At 30.4% G+C, this 19,839-nt stretch overlaps 1 protein-coding gene and 1 long non-coding RNA gene across 2 annotated transcripts; one reads left to right on the top strand and one right to left on the bottom strand.

Annotated features, from left to right (window-relative positions):
- Positions 1–6,355: 6,355 nt before the first annotated feature.
- Positions 6,356–8,703, top strand: LOC108476584 (gibberellin receptor GID1B-like). Its single transcript, XM_017778832.2, has 2 exons — positions 6,356–7,061; positions 7,470–8,703. Exons 1-2 carry the CDS (start codon positions 7,023–7,025, stop codon positions 8,463–8,465), a joined length of 1,035 nt encoding a protein of 344 aa, XP_017634321.1. The 5' UTR covers positions 6,356–7,022; the 3' UTR covers positions 8,466–8,703.
- A 4,527-nt stretch (positions 8,704–13,230) lies between these two features.
- Positions 13,231–14,069, bottom strand: LOC128285178 (uncharacterized). Its single transcript, XR_008275617.1, has 2 exons — positions 13,688–14,069; positions 13,231–13,556 (listed from the first exon to the last, which is right to left on the bottom strand). It is a non-coding gene; the product is annotated as an uncharacterized LOC128285178 (long non-coding RNA).
- Between the last annotated feature and the right edge of the window lie 5,770 nt (positions 14,070–19,839).

The raw sequence follows: 19,839 nt of genomic DNA, 5'->3' as shown, positions 1-19,839 counted from the left end.
TTGAATTAAAAACTTATTTTCATCCCAACAACTAGACATTTAAGTTAGCATTTAAAACTCATTTTAACAACAGAGTTACTATTTTGTAACGAAACAATAACATAAATGACTAAAATATAATTTAGATCAAACAAAAGTGATTATTTTTATGATTTATTAAAAAAAATATTAAATTTAATATTAATATTTAGCATTGCTATCGAAACACGTAAGCTAAGCATGGGATTTGAATTTTCTCGCCCACCATTTTGAAAAAAAAATAAATAAATAAAAATAAAAATTTTGACTTTATGGGAAATGATAAAAACATAATTGCATGACTTGGCCTCATCCATTGGTTAGCTTCATTTATTTAACGACAAAAAACATCAAAGGTTTCCGGACTGTCCTTTCACACACCTAACTTTAAAAAGAACCCCTCTTATAAACTAACCTATCGTAAGTTTTAGGGTAAATTACATCCTCATTCACTAAATTTTGAATAAGTTTTCGTTTTGGTCACTTAACTAAAAAGTTACAATTTAGTCATTCAATTATTTAAAAATTTTCAATTAAGTCACTGGGTTGTTAAAATCGTTATTATACATCTTTTTTTGTTCACACTACCTACACCAATTGAAAACTTTCTTTCTCCCCTTCTCTTTTATAGTTTTAATTTTTTCTCATGAAACAACTTTAGACGTTATAAATCTGCGATTGCAAACAAAAATTCAAATACTTTTTTTCTCCATGATCTTCGACGTTGATGACCGTCAGATAAAAACTTAATAACCCAATATCTTAAACAAAAACTTCTTAGTAATTTCTAATTTAAATAAACACTTTCAAGTATTTCATTAACCAAAATAAAAACTTATGAATAATGTAGTGATTAATGTTGTAGTTTACCCTAAAAGAGATATAAGTATGTGGTTGACTCCTTCCACCCAACAATTGATCACTTCATTCCCCAACCCGCCCACATTACAATCCCATCCCATTTTCAAAACATGTTCACTTTATTCACCAATGTCGAGAATAATATTTTATTTATTTAAAATTATTCTTATGGGTAAATATATCTTATCAACTAAATGCCATTTCAAACCTTGACCTATGAAAATTTTATTCCATAAATTTATAAATTAAGTTCATTATTGGTATGACTTTGATTTCTTGTAAAGATAACAAAAAGAAAGAAAGAATGTCTCACATTGAAATAAAATAAATAAGAAAAATTCATGCATCCGATTCACATTTGGTTTATCTTCATTTGAAAGCATAAATTCTCAGTTAAATTGGGTAATCTCTAATTTGTGCCTTAGGATTAAAGATTTCTTAAATGGGTATATTCGTTCCATTACAATTTCATCTTTTGAGATTTGGGTGTTGAGTATTCGAGTATATGCATGGGTTTTCAACTTTCATTATGTGTGATTATCATATGCGTGTTTAATCCTGTTCATTTGCTTTAGTCTAGGTTATATTAGTTCTTAGTCTGTTTGCATTATAATAGTTTGATTCTATTTTGTAATTACTCGGATAGTTCATTTGTGTCATACAGTTATTTACTAGAATAGTATGAAATGAACAGAAACTCAAATCTCAAATCACCACCATTTTCTCGAGGTGATAAGTCACACATCAATTTGACAAGACATAAAATCTTTGTCACCTCGAGATCTCAAATTAACGTCAATAGATATATAAAAATTCAAGGTACTATTGAAATATATAAAAATTTAAATAAAACACACACACACAATTGTAACGATGTTACGATTACATACACGATATTTACAACCACAAGTACAGATACAAATATTCTATTCAAATAACTATAATCAAAATCAACATTATAAAAATACGAGTATATTCAAACTTAAAATAAAATAAAATAACTTAGCACATAAAAATTAATAAAAGCCCAAACATAAAATACTATTTTATATAAATTTAAAATTTCAATTCAAACATTCATAATTCCTTTTATATTGTATTTATTCTTTTATTCCAAGTTACGTCCTTTTAATTAAAGGAAGAAAAAAAAAAAGGCACGAGGCATGTGATTTGTTAAGCTTTTCTTTGTTTTTATTCATAAAAGGAGAATAACCTAATCACTCTAAAGACCAAACACATACAATGTACACATACTAAGAAAATAATAATAGAAGAGTGTGTTAGGTCATGATTTTTTCAGTTTATTTCTTAAACATAATCATCCATCCAAATAAATTCATGGTACATTGTTTTTCCTTTTAATTTTGATGCCCTCCTACTTATTTTCCACATGGAAGTTGCTTAGCCCTTAGTGAAGGTAATATATGATGTCAAAACAACATTATTAATATTGGTCGATTGAGTCTTAATTCAATTAGTATGGATATTATTGTCAATGCAGAAAAATGTGAATTCGAATGCAATGAGTTGAAGAGGGAATATAAATAGTTCTGAGTATCTTTATTGTAATAAAATTATTTTTTAATTCACCACTATGTGAAAAAAAGATTTTTTTTTTAGAAAAGTTGGCATGCGATTAGTGTGACAATTGGAAGTCTCTACAATTTTGGTCATAATACTACCAAAAGTTTGAAGAGGAGGAGGAGAAAAGACAAATTTGTATTGAGAAGAAAATATTAGTAGGTTTAGTAAGTGCCGATTGCACATGATTGTTCTTTCTCCTTACCTTCCTAATAATTTCGGGACACTCTTTCTTGGATTTCAATGGGCGTAAGATGGTTTCCATTTTCATATCTATGGGTTTTATCTAATATTTATTGTAGTCTCAGTTCGATTAATATGATTATTATTATCCATATAGGAAGATATAAGTTCGAGTGCACTGAACTGTATTATCTTTTTTATTTAAGGGTTGAAGAAAAGTTATAAATAGTTCTAAATATTTCGATTTTTAAATACCAAAATATTAATCTCGAATTAATATTTAACATGGATAATTTTTTAGTATTTATTTTAAAGTTAAAAAAAATGAGTGGTACTAAAAATAATAGTGATGTGTACAAATAATTACCAAATGTTTTTAGATGTGTAGCAAAGCTAGTTGGTTTGTGTTCGGTCGGTCCATAGACCAACATAATTATTCTTATTTATTTGACATTAATGATTTAATAAATATTATAGGAGCTAAGTTAACAAACATATACTTGTAAGATTTTTACATTAAACAAAAAAGGACAATTAAATTTAAATAAATGAATAATAAATAAGCAAAGAAAGATAGGAAGCGGTTACAGCGGTACACGACCATAACAACATGTTTGGTAATAGGGTGTGCGTGGCACATGCTTAGCCACCTTCCGTTACGACCACCGCATTTTTTTTTATAAAAGTTATTATATATGTAAATTAAATTAAATTTAACTATTTTGTTATTTATGTATACGGGCATAATCATTTATTTACCCTCTAATTTTATAAAAAATTATTTTAGTCCTTCATTTAATTTTTCATCTTTTTAATTTTAAAATTTAATTTTTTATCAATTATCCAAAAATAAATGGAACATTTATTATGACATCTAGTAATAGTATTTTTATTTTATTTTTAATTAAAATTTAAGTAAATTAATTATTAATTATGTTATGATTCCAGCTTAATCAATAACGTACAGGTAAGAGTAATTTATAAAGGGAGGAGTGAATAAATAAAATTAGTGTTTTTATAGAAAGGAAAAAAAAGTATCTCGAGTTTAATATAAGATAACTAACAATCCAAAAGCAATGAATTTGAAGAAGACATTTGGATTTTAGTGTTTGGATTATTCTTTACTTATTTGTCAAGTTTGGTCAAGAACCAATTTGAACAAGATAAAACTACATGAAACATGTGTCTATAAAAGCAATGAAATTGAACAAGACATTTGGCTTTTAGTGGTTCAATTATTCATTTCTTTCCAATTTTTTTTATTTCCACGCGAATTTAAATAATAAAAAAAACGAAATTAAAAGTGAAAAGATTTATAGGGACTAAAAACATAATAAGATTAAAGATAAACTAAGGATAGATTTGAATGGACGGTGGGAGTTAATTTTTGTCTTAGGCAAACTCACCCCAAATAGAACATATGTCTATATGTCCATCAATGTTTGGATTATTTGGTATGCATTATCTAATTTCTGTTTTAATTCTCATTATTTAAAAGAATATTACATAGTTGGGAATTTTTGAATATTTTTTAGTCATTGTTTTTGTCATCCCATCATCACTAACAATATTTTAAATAAAAATATTGGATGTTTTTGGCTAGACAAGGTCAATGCAAGAAAGGAAAGAATAATAATAATAATAAAAGGATGAAAGAATAAAATAGAAAAAATTCTATGGGCAATTATGCAAAGAATCTTTGGAATATATTATATTTGTTAGACTTTTCCCATCAATGGAAAAACAAAATGATCAAGTGTTGGCACTAAGAGAGTAGGTGGGGGTTTTGGGTTTCTTTTAATTTGGTAAAATTTTCTTTTAAACCCTTATAAAATTATTAAGTTGTAACTAGTAAAAATGTGTTTTAATCACAATTTAATTTCAAACCCAATATAAAGTTTATCATTTCACCCTATACGTTGCTATAAAAAAGCATGTCTAATGTCTTGTCTGCGTTTGAGGATTGATGGGTGTCATATGTTCATGGTTTTGTCATTTTGTGTCATAATTGGGTACTTAATAATATTAACATTGTTAATTAAGACAAATTTCCATTTATAGTTTCGTCTAATCGAATTCCTATACGTGGCAAATAGTCAAAATTTATATCCTATTAAAATTTGATAAATCCGATGTGGAAATTGTCTCTGTATTAAATAATTAATATTTTTTATAAAATTATAATTTTATAAGTTTTTTAAAATTAAAGGTGAAAAAATTATTTTATAAAAATTAATTAACAATAAAATATTTTTATTTGAAAAAGAAAATAGTTCCCTCTCTCCGATCTAACTATTTTAAGCTGAATCCGGTCATCAGGTGCCTATGGCTTGCTTGGATCTTTCCATTAAAGAAAACCAACGGCAGAGATTCAATTTTAGTTGGGACCCACATAGGTATGTTCACAGGAAAAAATCTATCAATCAACCGCAAAAGAGGAAGCTGAGACGAGATCACGTGGCGATCCCACAGGGCTTATAGGTTCTGGAACCGCAGGGGGTCCCAATACATTTTTAAAGCTTTTACTTTTAAAAAAAAATAATAATTTTTTAATAATTTCCATATTGAAAACATTGTATTCCTATGAGTGAGATCTTCAAAGGGAGTGTGTTCACATGGGGCCCGTCCAATAATAGGAGTTTCCAGAGAATGCCACGTGTCCAAATCCCACGATTGATAGATATTCATGCTTCCATAGAATACGACAAAATCCAAAGCCCACATTAGATGACCCTAGAAAAAATTATATTAGATAATTAAAAATAAAAAAGAGAAGAAAAAAAAAAGAAAAAGGCAAAAGCCTTGTTAGTCTCTCAGGCTCTGACAAAAAACATGCCGTCACGCGCTTTACACTAACGGACAAAAAACATGTCGTTCTCAGTGGCTGTTTCGTGGTTTCCGTGGGGGAAACGAGGGTAACTTAGGCATTTCCGACGGTGGTTTTCGGACAAAAGACTAAAAGAGTCGAGACGGAACCCTTTGTCGCCACGTGCCTTGGCGTCGGCCGCACGCAGGAAACTCTTGTCTCCTTTCTTTGCTTTTTCATCTTCTTTTATTATTTTGTTTTTTAGCGAAAAAAATTGCTGTTTAGTACAGCTATTGCCACGGCTAGGTTTTGGCTATTTCCAGAAACTGTCTTTTATTTTAAAAAACAAATTTTCAGAACCTGTCTGAAGTGATCTTTGAAGTAGTACTTTCCCTTTTGCATTTTTTTCCCTGGAAAAAGAATTATTATCGACTCTGTTCAAATACGTATTCTATCGTCCAAACCTCAAGTACAGATTTTTGTGGAATAAAGAATATAAGAAGGGTTGTGCAATTATCCTTCACTTTTCCATCTCAAATGTAATATATAATGTTATATTAATTTGGACTTGTTTCTAAAAAAATTACAAAATATAATTTAAAAAAATCTAAATATGTTCACGTATATAAACTTTAGCTTAAAATATATAAATAAAATAAACATACGTAAGTTTTGTGGCTAAATTTATTATTATATTAAATAAATTTATATACAATTGACGAAAAATAATAACAATATAATTAATTAATTGTAGCTGCTAATTTTAAAATTAATAAAAATTAAATTAGTCTGATTTTCAAAATTCTAGTTCGTTAATCTAATTAATTTATATAGTTTAATTAAATAAATTATTTAAAATTTTAAAAAAAATTGAAAATAATAAATTTAGTTGAATTGCTTGATTCAACTGATTTAAACTAATTTTGAGATAAAAAAAGGGAAAAGAAAGGGGTAGAGAAGAATGTAGGACCCACTATGAACAGTATAATTCCGCCGCCCCGCTATGTCGTCTCTATCGTTTCTGTTCTCCTCCGTCATTTCTCTTCCCTCTCCTTTGACAATTTTTTTTTCTAAAAAAAAAAAAAACTTCCTTTCCCTCTCTCTCTATCTCTTTTGTATATTTTATATACTTCCTTTCTTTAAACATTATATAGGTAGACACACATACACTCAGATCTTTGCGTCCTCTCTCTGTTATTTTCCTCTCTTTCTCTCTTCCATTTCTCTCTCTCTATTTAGTGGTGTTGGGTTCTTCTGTTCTTCAGAAAGGAAGCGTCTCTTCTTGTTCAGAACAAAAAAGAAAAGCCAAAGAAAAGAGGGAGAGTATAGAGACTCTAGTACAAAAGAGCAAAAAAAAAAAACCCAAGAAACCAAATAAATAAAAGGAAGGGTGGGGGCAAATAGACAACGTACAAACACTCTTACTTTTTAGTGTTTTTTTTCTTTCTCTCTTGTTGTTATGAGGCTTCCTTTGGGAAGATAAGTTTCATTTCCTTTCTTGGGGGTTTTCTTTAAAACCTTTTGTTTTTGCTTTTCCTTCTTGGAGTTCTTTTCCAGTCTGGTTTGTTCGGCCATGGCCGGTAGCAATGAAGTCAACCTCAATGAATCCAAGGTATATATTTTTTTGGAAGATTGAATTGATCTGATGACTTTTTTTTATTATTAATTTCTAGCGAAGTTGGTGTCATGGGGTATTTGACTTTCGTTTCAACTTGGGTTTCCAAAGATTTGACCTTTTTTTTTTACTTCTGGGAGGGGTGGGGGGTTTGATTGTTGGGTTTAACCGAATTTTTGTCTAATTATGAGCTTTTCTTGACTGAATAATTTGTGGGATTGTGTTAAATTATATCCTAGTCTGATATGTTGAACAAAAAGGTTTGAAATTTGAAATTTAAGTTTGATTTGGAGATTTTTGAATTTCATTGGTTGCTTGTTTTTTTTTTTTTTTTGGTGGGGGGGGGAGGTTGATGTTATTATTGGTGATCAAAGCTCCTAATTGTTTGGATTTGATTTTTTTTAGAGGGTTGTTCCATTGAATACATGGGTCCTCATTTCCAATTTCAAGCTAGCTTACAATCTACAACGCCGTCCTGATGGAACCTTCAACCGAGATTTATCTGAGTTCCTCGACCGTAGAGTCCCTGCCAATATAAACCCTGTCGATGGGGTTTTCTCCTTTGACCATGTCGACGGTGCCACCGGTCTTCTAAACCGGGTTTATCAGCCTTCTTCGTTGAATGAGGCTCAATGGGGCATGGTAGACCTTGAGAAACCTTTGAGCACAACTGAGATTGTTCCTGTCATAGTGTTCTTCCACGGTGGAAGCTTCACTCATTCCTCCGCTAATAGTGCTATCTATGACACCTTTTGTAGACGCCTCGTTAGCCTTTGTAAGGCCGTTGTGGTGTCTGTAAATTATCGCCGATCGCCTGAACATAGATACCCTTGCGCGTACGATGATGGTTGGGCGGCTCTTAAGTGGGTTAAATCAAGAACTTGGCTTCAAAGTGGGAAGGATTCTAATGTCCATGTCTACTTGGCTGGTGATAGTTCTGGTGGAAATATAGCTCACCATGTAGCCGTGAGAGCGGCCGAAGCTGATGTCGAGGTATTAGGTAACATTCTTCTTCATCCGATGTTTGGTGGGCAGAAAAGAACAGAATCCGAAAAACGATTGGATGGGAAGTATTTTGTCACGCTGCACGACCGCGACTGGTATTGGAGGGCATATCTACCGGAAGGGGAAGATAGAGACCATCCAGCTTGTAATCCATTTGGTCCCCGGGGTCGAAGCCTCGAAGGGCTTAAGTTCCCCAAAAGTCTTGTTGTCGTGGCCGGTTTGGACCTCATTCAAGATTGGCAATTGGCATATGTTGAAGGGCTTAAAAAATCCGGCCAAGAGGTGAACCTTCTCTTCCTAGAGAAAGCTACGATCGGGTTCTACTTCTTGCCGAACAACAATCACTTCTATTGCCTCATGGAGGAGATAAAGAACTTCGTCAACCCTAACTGTTAATAGTCTCCACTTAACCGTAACTACAGTCAGCGTATACATAAATCCTAAATATAAAGATTTTGCTCCATGTCCAAACATTGTTTCTGGGTTTCAGACAAGCAAATCCTTTTGTCTGTTAGGCATGGCAATGGTGAAGTACTTGGAACTATAGTGTTGTAAGGACAGTGATTCTTTAATGTTTCTTCATATTATAACCATAAATGACCTAATAAGTGGATACTTGTTTACCAAGTTAAAATGTTGAGTGGCCAACTCTGAAACCCTCCCTATTAGAAAATGAAATCAAACTTTGGCATCTCCATGAGAGAGGCATCTTAATTATGTGTGTGCCATGATCAAATAAAAAACAAATTTGGGATCAAAACATTTCAACTAATCATTTCTACTCTAATAAATTCTTGTCAGCTGAGTAGAAAATTCAACTACTTCATAATGAACATTAACTTCAAATATATAATATGATGATTAATGGTAGCAACTTGATTGAATGCCAATCTCCAATCTCTTAGCTGTTTCCCCTAAACAAATTAAAACCCTAAAAAAAAAAAAAAAAACTACATTCATCAAACAGTGATTGGGAATTTTGGAAGTACTCTATAACAAGGGACCACAAGAGATAAAAATGAAGGGGTATTGGATTTGGATGGTTTAATGGGCACTAAGTGGTAGGAGAAAGAGCAAGTAAGGATAAAGACAAGGAACCTTGTCTGTGTTTTAATTGACTTTCTAGGCTTTTGCTTAGAATATATGCTTTGTGTTAATTTAAAAAATTATTTAGTGTTTAGATTTCCAATGGCCAATTTGAATTTTTTTTTTTTTAATTTTAATTTGTCTTATTATGAAGCTGTGGGCAGTGGGCATTGTAAATTAGCTGTTTATGTCTTTTGAAAATTATTCCCTAATACGACAAAATAAAGAATCATTATCAACAAATTTGCCTTTTTGCTTAAATCATAATCTGGGGACAAAATCCTTAATTTACTTTGCCTCACAATATTCTACTTTATTTTCTTTTTTTAGTCTTTGCTTGCCGACTTCAAACTTTGCCCCTTTCACACCCACATATGTATCTAGGGACCATTCATTTTTTTTCTTTTACATTTATTACCATTGCTCAAAATTTTACATCAGTCCTTGTACTTTAGTAAACTTTGAGATTTAATCCTTTATATTTAAACCCAATCATCAATACAGTTAAAATTTATTAACATTTTAGTCAAATCATTATTACCGTCGGTAATTTTTGTTAAAATTTGTCAATTTAATTTATTTATAAGAATTAAACTTGAAATTTCTTCAAAATATAAGAATTAACTTAGAGTGAAAATGAAGTAAAAAGTAATTATAAGGTTAAAAGAAACGTTTTTTATATGAAAATTTAACCTTGAAATTGTAAAAGGATATTTGGAAATGTGATGAAAATTGATATGTCAATCACTTTACAAGGTTTTTAAATTTTAAACACATTTTAATTGTTTTTTTTATTTTTTAATTTTTATTCTAATGGGTAACCTATCAAACACATCAAGTGATAGATAAAATGAAAATAAAAGCATGAGAAAATACAAGAAAAAGGTTTGATGTTATAGATATAACTCCAGAAAAGGAAATGGAAAAGATTGATTGCTCAGAATTTTCTTTTTCCTTTTTGTTATAGTTAAATTTTGTATTATAATACTTTTATTGAATTTACTCTATTTCTCTCTCTATATATATTTTTAAATATATATTTTAATCCTGAGTTTTACTTCTTCTTTTTTAAAGATCGCTCATATTTGTAAATAGCTAATCCAAACTTATTTTAGGTCATCGATATTATTTTAAAACAATAAAGATATATTTATATTATTTATATATATATATATTTTATTTATTAAAATTTTATATATGTTCATCTTAATATTTTTAATGTTCACATTATAGTAGCATTATATATTATAAAAAAACCTTTTCAAATTTCAGGTGGGCCTTGGGTTTAAGTGAATAATTCAATTCATAAACAAGTTTAAAAACTTTTCAAGAAATTTAATTGGTTGGAATGTGATTCAAACATTTGGTAAAAAAAAAAATAGTTTACTTTCCTTGAAACGTAATATTTCTTTGGGAATTATTTTTCCACAAGTAATAGAAAGTGATTCCCTTAATAATTGGTGGGAAAATTTTTCATACGTATTGGTTTCTTGTTTTGTGGTTCTTTTAAAGTAAATTTTTTAATTTTATTCTCAACCTCTAAATTTTAATATGTATATTTTTTGTGAATTAATACGTATATTTTAAATGTGTATTTTAAATTATATCGTTTCATTCAGAATTAATAAATTTCTCTTTAAAAAAATAAAATATATAATATATAATATTTATTCATTCGTATAAAAATTGCTAAGGTATATATTTCATATCATTATATTGAAAAAATTAATATATATTTTTGAAAGTGAGAGGTTAGCAGCCACTTGGTAATAAAAAGAAAAGCAGAGAAAATCTTAAACTTCAAGTTTTCACTAGGCCAAAAGTCTATTTTTATTTTTATTTTATTATTATTATTATTATTATTTTTACATTCTAAATTTATAAGATAAAGAATATCCCACTAAAAAGCTCCCCCCCAAAAAAAAAAAATGGAGAGACTTAAAAGGATTTCTCTTTTTGCTCCTTTTTCATGAACTGGAATAGTTGGGTTCACATGAGAACAATGAAAATTTCCACACAAAAGTTTATTTACTTATTTATTCATTTAATTTTCATGAAAACAAAGAGACAATAATAAAGGATGGGAAAACACTGCATCTATCCAACAAACATCAACATTTAACTATGATGTTTGTTTTTATGTATTTGGTTAAGTGAAACAAATCTGGGTTTTCATTTTTCTCTCACTTTTTTGTATTTGAGTTTAGTTTTAATGCATAATTTAGTATTTGAGTTTTTTTTATCTTAATTTAATACTGGAGTTTGATTTTCGTGTTTATTTTGGTAACTAAGTTATTTTTTCTTTTATCGATTTGATACTTGAATTTTTTTTTTGTCTTAGTTAAATACATACATTTAACTTTAATGTTCAGTATGATACTTGAATTTTTTTTAATACAATTAAGTATCATACGTTTTTTTACTAGAACACATGCGTCAAATATTCATTCGGCTACGTGATGCTATTTGGTCTAAATATCAAATTAAACATTGAAACCAAATTTAATGTACTAAATTGAGAAAAAAAATTTGATTAGGTAATATTAATAAAGGCAAAAATTAAGAAACAGGTTAAAAGAGAAGCCATGTTGTTCCTAGTCAAACATGTTTCCGCATGTTTCCTGCAATATTTAGAGTACAAATATTAGAGATAGCTCCGACATAGACATAGTTCAATCTTCAACCGAATTTCGAGGGTGTCAAAATCTGGGAAGCAAAATGGTAATGGGGTTATTACCAATGGCTTCCTTGCAGTGTTGTAGGATAACATGTTAATTGTTAAATAATATTACTTTTTTTTATTTATTTATTTACAGCTGCTGCAACACAGCCAGCTCTCGTCTGAATGTGTTTTTAAGTTTTGAGCTGCTCTTTTTTTTTTTTTTTGCCACGAGTAGACAGTCATTGGACATTGACAGCAACACTTGATCCCATTTTACTGACAATCTTTCTCCATCTCAAGAAGAAGAACCAGTGAAGAGCCATTTTTTTTTTCTTTTTCTTTTTGCTGCTAAATTGAAATTATTGATGCATGGAATTTACATACATACAAAAGCCAAGGGAAAAACCCTAGCTTTTCTTTTTCAGCTTGAATTATGGTTCAACATATTTAAAATACATGAATTAAATTGTAAATGCACGTATATTTATTGTATGGATAACTTAGACTCAACATTAAAGAAATATTCTTCTAATTTTATTAACATTATCTTTTTTTTTAAAGATGATAGATTTAAGTTGTTCATGCAATATACGCACACTTGCTTACAATTTGATCAACGCTAGATCCGGACTAGTATTTAACAACAAAATTGACTTCCTTAGGATAAGTCAAGGACTTAATTGATACAATGATAACACTTTAAGGACTCAATTAATGCTTTGAAATTTAGGGACTAATTTAAAATATTGATAATAGTTTAAGGGTGTTGTGTAGAATTAACCTATATATATTATTTAGTTTAAATAAATAAAAATATGTGATAATAATAATGTTTGTAATTTCTAAAAGGAACCATGTCCTGTCTTTGGTCAATTCGCAATCTAACACTGTGTAATAGTTTTAGTAGTGTGAGTTGTATTTAAATGATATAAAATTGCATAAATATATTTTTATGTATAAAAATATTAAATATAATATTTAAATATAATAATTATGACAATAAAAATAATACAACTATGAGGTGGGAATGATATTTGTAATAACAACTAGGAAAATAGAAAACACAAAATCCCTTCAAAACATGGGCAGGCCTTAAACGAGTTGCATCAAGCCTTGTCCATAAAGGCTGAACAGGCAAAAACTTGGACCCATAGCCAAAAATAATAGGCATAATTGTAAATTTAGCCTTCAATATTTATATTTTTTATCAATTTAGACATTATTCTTTTTTTTAGCTAAATTTAATTATTAATCTTTCAAAAAATATCAAATTGACGTGATAACCCGCTTGGTAATCATCATCAACTTCATACTAACCTAACATCCTTCACTATAAGACTAAAGGATTAACTTAAAGCATAAATATCAAATGAATTTCAACAAATACTGGACTTGTAGCCCAAAAATCAGCTCTTTTGCTGTTATAATGAATGACACTTTTTTTTTTTAATACATGGTCAAAAGAAAATAGAAACTGTATCAAGATGCAGTAAAGCTTGGCGTAGGAACAACTTGCATTGCAATCTGGAACCTGCTGAAGTTCTTTGTCTGATGATATTGGGGTTGATCGTTTGCCTGACCTGTTGCTGTTTGCGGCAACGGTAACACTAAGAGGTGACTCACAGGTGTATTTGAGCGGAGCAGTGATTGGTTTGGAGATATAAAGGATTCCTGGTTGACTCTGGTGTTAGCGTTGGTTTCCTCGGTTTGATATACTGAACAAAGGTACTTGCAATATCCTGAAATTGCATAAACAGTCTGTAAAGGGTTAGCGGTGTTGCTCGAAAAGCAGATGGATTTGCTTTGGATCCAGATTTGCCAAAGAGTAATAATGAATTTTCTGTATTTAAAATGGCGGTCATACTCATACCTATCAAATTTTAAATCCCCCACCCAACTTACAATCCATCCCTGTATATCAGAAGCCTGTAGCTTTTGGGTATGAACTAGACCGCTCATGCAAAAGATGGTCTAGTGTTTTATCTTCCGTGAAACACGGTGGGCAACGAGAATCGATACCAGGTATATCTTTATCAAGTTCTGCTCGAATTGGCAAGCAGTTGTTGCAGATAGTTTTATACGCCATTTGTTAGCCTCTTTGACCGTAAGATTACCTGAGTAGTTGAACTTTCAAACAAATCTGTCACCCTGTTGGAACAAGGGGAATGATCTGGACCATAATTCCGTCTTCCAATGATGGTCCCATGAGCGTAGATTCGATGTTGGTATTCCTAGATTAAGGATAATCCATTGTCCACAATCGATACGTTTCCACCATCCCAAATTTGAATGTCAATTCCCTGGAAACAAATGTCGCCTCCTTTTAAGTTACTTTTCCAAATGTCGGGGACAATATTTCGCCAGTAGTATTCTTGAAATAAAAGATTGAAGTTCCGCCATAATAGATATGCTTCCCAAAAAAAATCCATCCCTATAGCAATATTTGCACATCAATCCCACTACTTACTCGACCTTATATATGTCTCTAACAAGATACTCATATATGTTTTGTATATATAACAATCCGATTTTAGACCGAATTTAATAACACGAACTGTTTGGAAAGTTATAACGAAAAAGTTACGAGACAAATACGGGTTAAGAAATAGAAATAATTAGTAGTTAAACTGATTAAGTCATTAAAGTAAATAGTACAAAGACTAAATTACAAAGTGACTAAAATAAATTGAAATTTAGAACAAGTATATAGTGTTAAATTGATCCATGGTTTAGTAAATAATTTTACCATTAATAATATGAGTTAGAGGAGATCGCATAGCCATTGAGTTTTATTTTTTTAATTCGATTGAGTAAATAATGAGGTACGAGCGTTTCAAGCATTAGGAATTCAAAGGATTAAATTGTAATAAATGTATTCATGTTTAAATTATTGTAGATTATGTTTGAATTATGTGATTAATGAATTTTTGTATTCAAGTTTAATTTCATAGTTAAAGACAATGTACGACCGGCTCGAGACAAAGGGAAAGCCAAAGTTGTTGACAAATAGTCATTTCTAGTTTGTGCTTCTATAATTCTCTTTCAATAACTAGTTCATAGTCTAATAAGACGTTATAAACGAATATGAAATAAATGTCCAGGTAATTGTATCTTTCCCCAAAAAATAAGAGATGATGAATTTGATGTTATGATTGTCAAAATTGAACTATGAATGATTACATTGTGATTTATATATATGCATGCACGCATGTACATATATGTTTGATATAGATGTATATATGTTATTGAGATCTTGATATCATGTTGAATTATGTTATAATTGTGATAATATTGATCATGCCCCTTAAACAATGTTAGACGTAATTTGAGTATATTTGGCATGCCATAGGGTCACCAGTATCAGTGATTTATTAGCCCCAATTCCCAGATGGTCGTGAGCAGTCCCAATTTCCGGAGATTCGCGGACATATATTGACATTCAGATTGAGTAGTCTCAATTCCAAGAGGGTCGTGAACTTACTCGTTATATAGATACAAATATTCGCCCTAAAGTCTATCGTCGATTTATAAGGGTCGAAACGAGTAAGTGTTGCAAATGATAATGTATGACATGTTGAAATATTGAACATATCACGATATGAAATTACGAGATATTGAAATAAGTATCGGACAAGAAAGTTTGGGAATGATATGATTATTGATATTGTGATAAAGTAAAGTAATATAGTTGATGTCATATTCATATATTTGCTTTAATTTAATATTAATATATTGGTTTTGAATTATATTAGCACTACTGAGTATTCAATATTCAATGTACTGTATTGTTTGTTTCCGTGTACATGTTTCGGATGAGAGTTGACGTATATTAGAAGTAGTCAAGCATCCAACTCAATAACTCAGCTTGGGAAACATCTTGTTACCTCTTTTGTATGTATTTATGTGTTTTGGTTATATGACATGTACCTAAGTTATTTGAGATTCTTGCTTAAGTTAATATTTTGGCATATTTGGTACTTGACCTATAAGGTCTTTGAAGTTGAATTTCATCCTTTAATTAGTAGTCATTCGTGTTTGTTTATATAGGTGTGAATTATGCAAATTAGTTGGTTATGCTTTGATGCATGAAATTGTTATGGTTTGATGATGTTTAAATGTATTTTGCATGTGCCAATTGGTTTATTTGAGTTTGTGTAATGTTTAGGTATGTTTGAAGAAGTTTTGGATATGATTTAGTCACTTTGAAACATTCAACCTAGGCTAATTTATCATAAAGTCTCGAGACAGGAAGAACATATCTCGAGGCTTTAAGAATAAATTTTACTATATGGGATGTTACATTAGACTTGGTCTAGAGATCAACCTTATAGGTCTCGAGACAACTTGAATTATGCCTCAAAACAAAGTGGCCTCTGTCTCGAGACAAGGGCACATCAAAGCTAAATTAGTTTTGTCCTAGTCAAGTCTCGAGACAAGAACCCATTGTCTCGAGACATTCAAACATTGAAGCTAAAATAAGAAAATAAGGGAGGTTTAGGTTGAGGTTGAAGTTCAAGTGCAGAGGGAACAGGAGGTGGAAGAGGAATAATGAAACTGATTTAATGTTTGGAAAAAAAAAAGGCCTTTTGTGTTGGCCTTCCTTCCCTAGCAAACACTTGCTTCAGTTCAACTCTTTATTCTCTTTCAGGTTCTTGTCTTTGTTCATGTCCACCTTCTTTAGAAGGCCTTAGATTTGCAGGTCCTTTCGACTCGCTATGGGCCAAAAGTGGGAATTGTAACACCCCAAACTCAACCCAACCACCAGATTCAAATGTGTGATGTCACATTACATCGCTGAAGCAACTTAAATTACTAAAACAAAAATACATTCAACTTCAATCATCAAATAACTCATATGCTTGTATTTATGCACCCATTGAATTCATTTCATGAATTTACAAGGTTATACGAGTTGATTTTAGATTTAAGACTTGAATTCAAACTCAAATGTTCAAATTTAAAGTTATGTCTTAAGATAGGTCATAAATTATTTTAGAATTTTGGCTTCAAAGTCAACATGTCTCGAGACATTACATGTTATGTATCGAGGCAAGGTCTTTTATGTCTCGAGACTAGGTCTCAAGACCAACCTTCATGTTGTCCTATTTTTGCTTTGATGTTTGAATGTCTCGAGACAAGTGCTTCATGTCTCAAGACCTAGAGCAGGGTAAATTTTGTTTAGTTTCAATATTCTTTTGTCTCGAGACAAAGGTCATTTGTCTCAAGACTATACAAGTCTGTTTCAAGACCTCAAACTATAGAATAAAAAGTTTAAGTGAAATTTGTTCTTCCTATCTTGAGACTTACTGACCAAATGGTCAAAATCTTGCATTTTTAAGTGTTCAAAACCTTAAACAATTGAACTCAAACACACCTAAAATGTACCACAAATCATATTCATCCAATTGACCTATCTAAACACATTCAAACAATACCAAATTTTAACCTTCAATACATCATAACTAAATCAACCAATTAACACATTCAAACTCACATAATTGAACCTAAGTAACTATTGATCAAAAGATGAAATTCAACTAAACTAATATTATAGGTCGACTACCAAAAGTGCCATAACTAAGTTAAGTTATAAGTCAACCAACCTAGGTACATGTCATATGATTTTAAAACATATAAATAAATGCAAAATAAGATTGCAATAACTTCCAAGTTGAGCTTGAGGCTTGGATGCTTGACCACAAGACTTCTTAAGCTTTATCCAAGATCTGCACATGAAACAAACAAATTCGTATGCTGAGTAAAGTATACTTAGTGATGCTAACATAGCACGAATTCAATTATAAACATAACTAAATTTAAATAACATAAATAGCATATTAACCCAAGCTAACCAACTAGCCATTTCACCCTAATATCAAAGATATGTATATATTAATAATTCATTTATCATTTCAACTAGTTCTCATCTATGCTTTACTCGACAATTCGATATAATTTCCAATGCACCCCAGGGTATTTGCATCTGATTTAACATAACAAGATCATGCTCATTAAAATCAATGTCTAGTATCAATTCAATACATATTCAAGATATCAATTTTACATTTTAACCCCTATTAATCAAATCAGATATAATAATGAATACTTGGATTAATCCACTATTATACCAAATATGCACTAAAGTGCTAATCGGGCATAAATACACTGATCCCACCAACCACACTAGAATATGTTCATACCCTAGGGTATTTGAGCTGGTGATACATTCTCGACCTCTAGGGTATTAGAAAACTATCACAATATATATATATATATATGCGCATAGCGTTAAATCTCCCACCTATCAATATGGATCTTATGACATACCAACTATACTCGTTACTCTATCAACAACGTTAATGGGGAAAATATCATCATTATTAATCGTATCGTATCATCAAACATACATACATATATATATCAAGTATATACGTTAATATCGAACACATTTATTTTGATAATTAGCCATTCTCGAACATATATCGGATCAAATATATATATTTAATTAATTATTGAGCTCTAGTTATGGAAGCACAAACCAGAATGTTTATTTGTTGACGGCTTTGGATTTCCCTTTATCCTAGGATGGTCTTGTGTCGTCTTTAACTACGAAATTGAATCCGAATACAAAAAATTCATTAATCATACAACTCTATTACAATTCAATACATTATACATATGGATGCATTTTATTCGATTTAGTCCTTAAATTTAATATCTAGAACATTTTTTTTCTCACAATATACCCTATAACACCTCTTGCCTGACCCGATCGCTGAGTTCGAGCTACAAAATGCTATAGTCGTTTCCAGAGCAACTACCATCAAATAGAAAGTACATAATTCATTCAATCATGTCGTAAACATATTTACATTACGATAAACATTGTTCCGAGTCTCAGTCGAGCTTACGTAAGCTCTTTTGTTGACTTGAATACAAAATATTACCAAATTATAAAGTTTCAAAATTTCTGGTCGACGTAGTGACGTCACATCCTCCATGCCGTGACATCGTAAAATAGTTTATCACGTCATGATCTCAGGTCACTCGACATCGTGACGTGACTCATTGTCTGCCGACGTTGCGATGAGGAAGATTGCTCATCGGGATATGAACTCTGTTTTTAGTAAAATTTGAGTTATTTGATACCCATTTCAAGACTGCCATATAACCTTCACATATTGAGCACAATTAACTAGTTTTCTTGAATTAAAACATTCCATACACATAACTAAACAAGTACAGACAACCATATTCATCCTCACATCAACTAATAACATCTAAACAACCTTTAGACATATCATTCATTTATCAAGGTATATATGTCAAACCATTAACTGAATAGCATATGCATATTTATCATTATCAATTAACATCCAAAAAATACCATTTCAAATGCAATATATACAACTCATACCATTTACCAAAAGCATACCATCTCAACAAGCATTAGCATTATGCAAAGTTATGCAAGCTATGTCATCATTCAATGTTAACAAATACATACCACCTATATACATGCCACAAAACCGAACTTTTAAATGATTGAAAAACTACTAAATTAGAAACGAGATAGTGTGAGCTTCTTGTTGATCTGCTTGACACGTTCAGCAAGTTGACAATCTATAAAAAAAGGGAGGTAACAGAGTAAGCATATTAAATGCTTACTTAACTTAACTTGACATTTCAACAAACTAACATTTAAAACACATTGGTATTTAACATGACATCATTTGACATATTTTGTAACATCATATGCAAACCATCATATACAACTAATGGTTTTCAATTTACATATTAAGAACTTATAACATAAATCATATAAAATAATTCAATTTGGTACCAATTAATAATCTATTAAAAAGCATATATAGTTTAATTCATATTCAATCCATTTCAATAATTCTATTTCCACTAAGTTACATTTTCATCCGAAAGAACCTTAGTAAATCAAACTCGAATACACGGGACAATAGCGCTCACAGAAGCTGACAATGATCAGGGTTGCTCACACAAGCTGAC

Source organism: Gossypium arboreum, chromosome 12 (genome assembly GCF_025698485.1).
Source record: "Gossypium arboreum isolate Shixiya-1 chromosome 12, ASM2569848v2, whole genome shotgun sequence".
Taxonomy (NCBI): domain Eukaryota; kingdom Viridiplantae; phylum Streptophyta; class Magnoliopsida; order Malvales; family Malvaceae; genus Gossypium; species Gossypium arboreum.
Note: the sequence above shows the minus strand (reverse complement) of the source record. Positions and strands in the feature narration are given on the sequence as shown.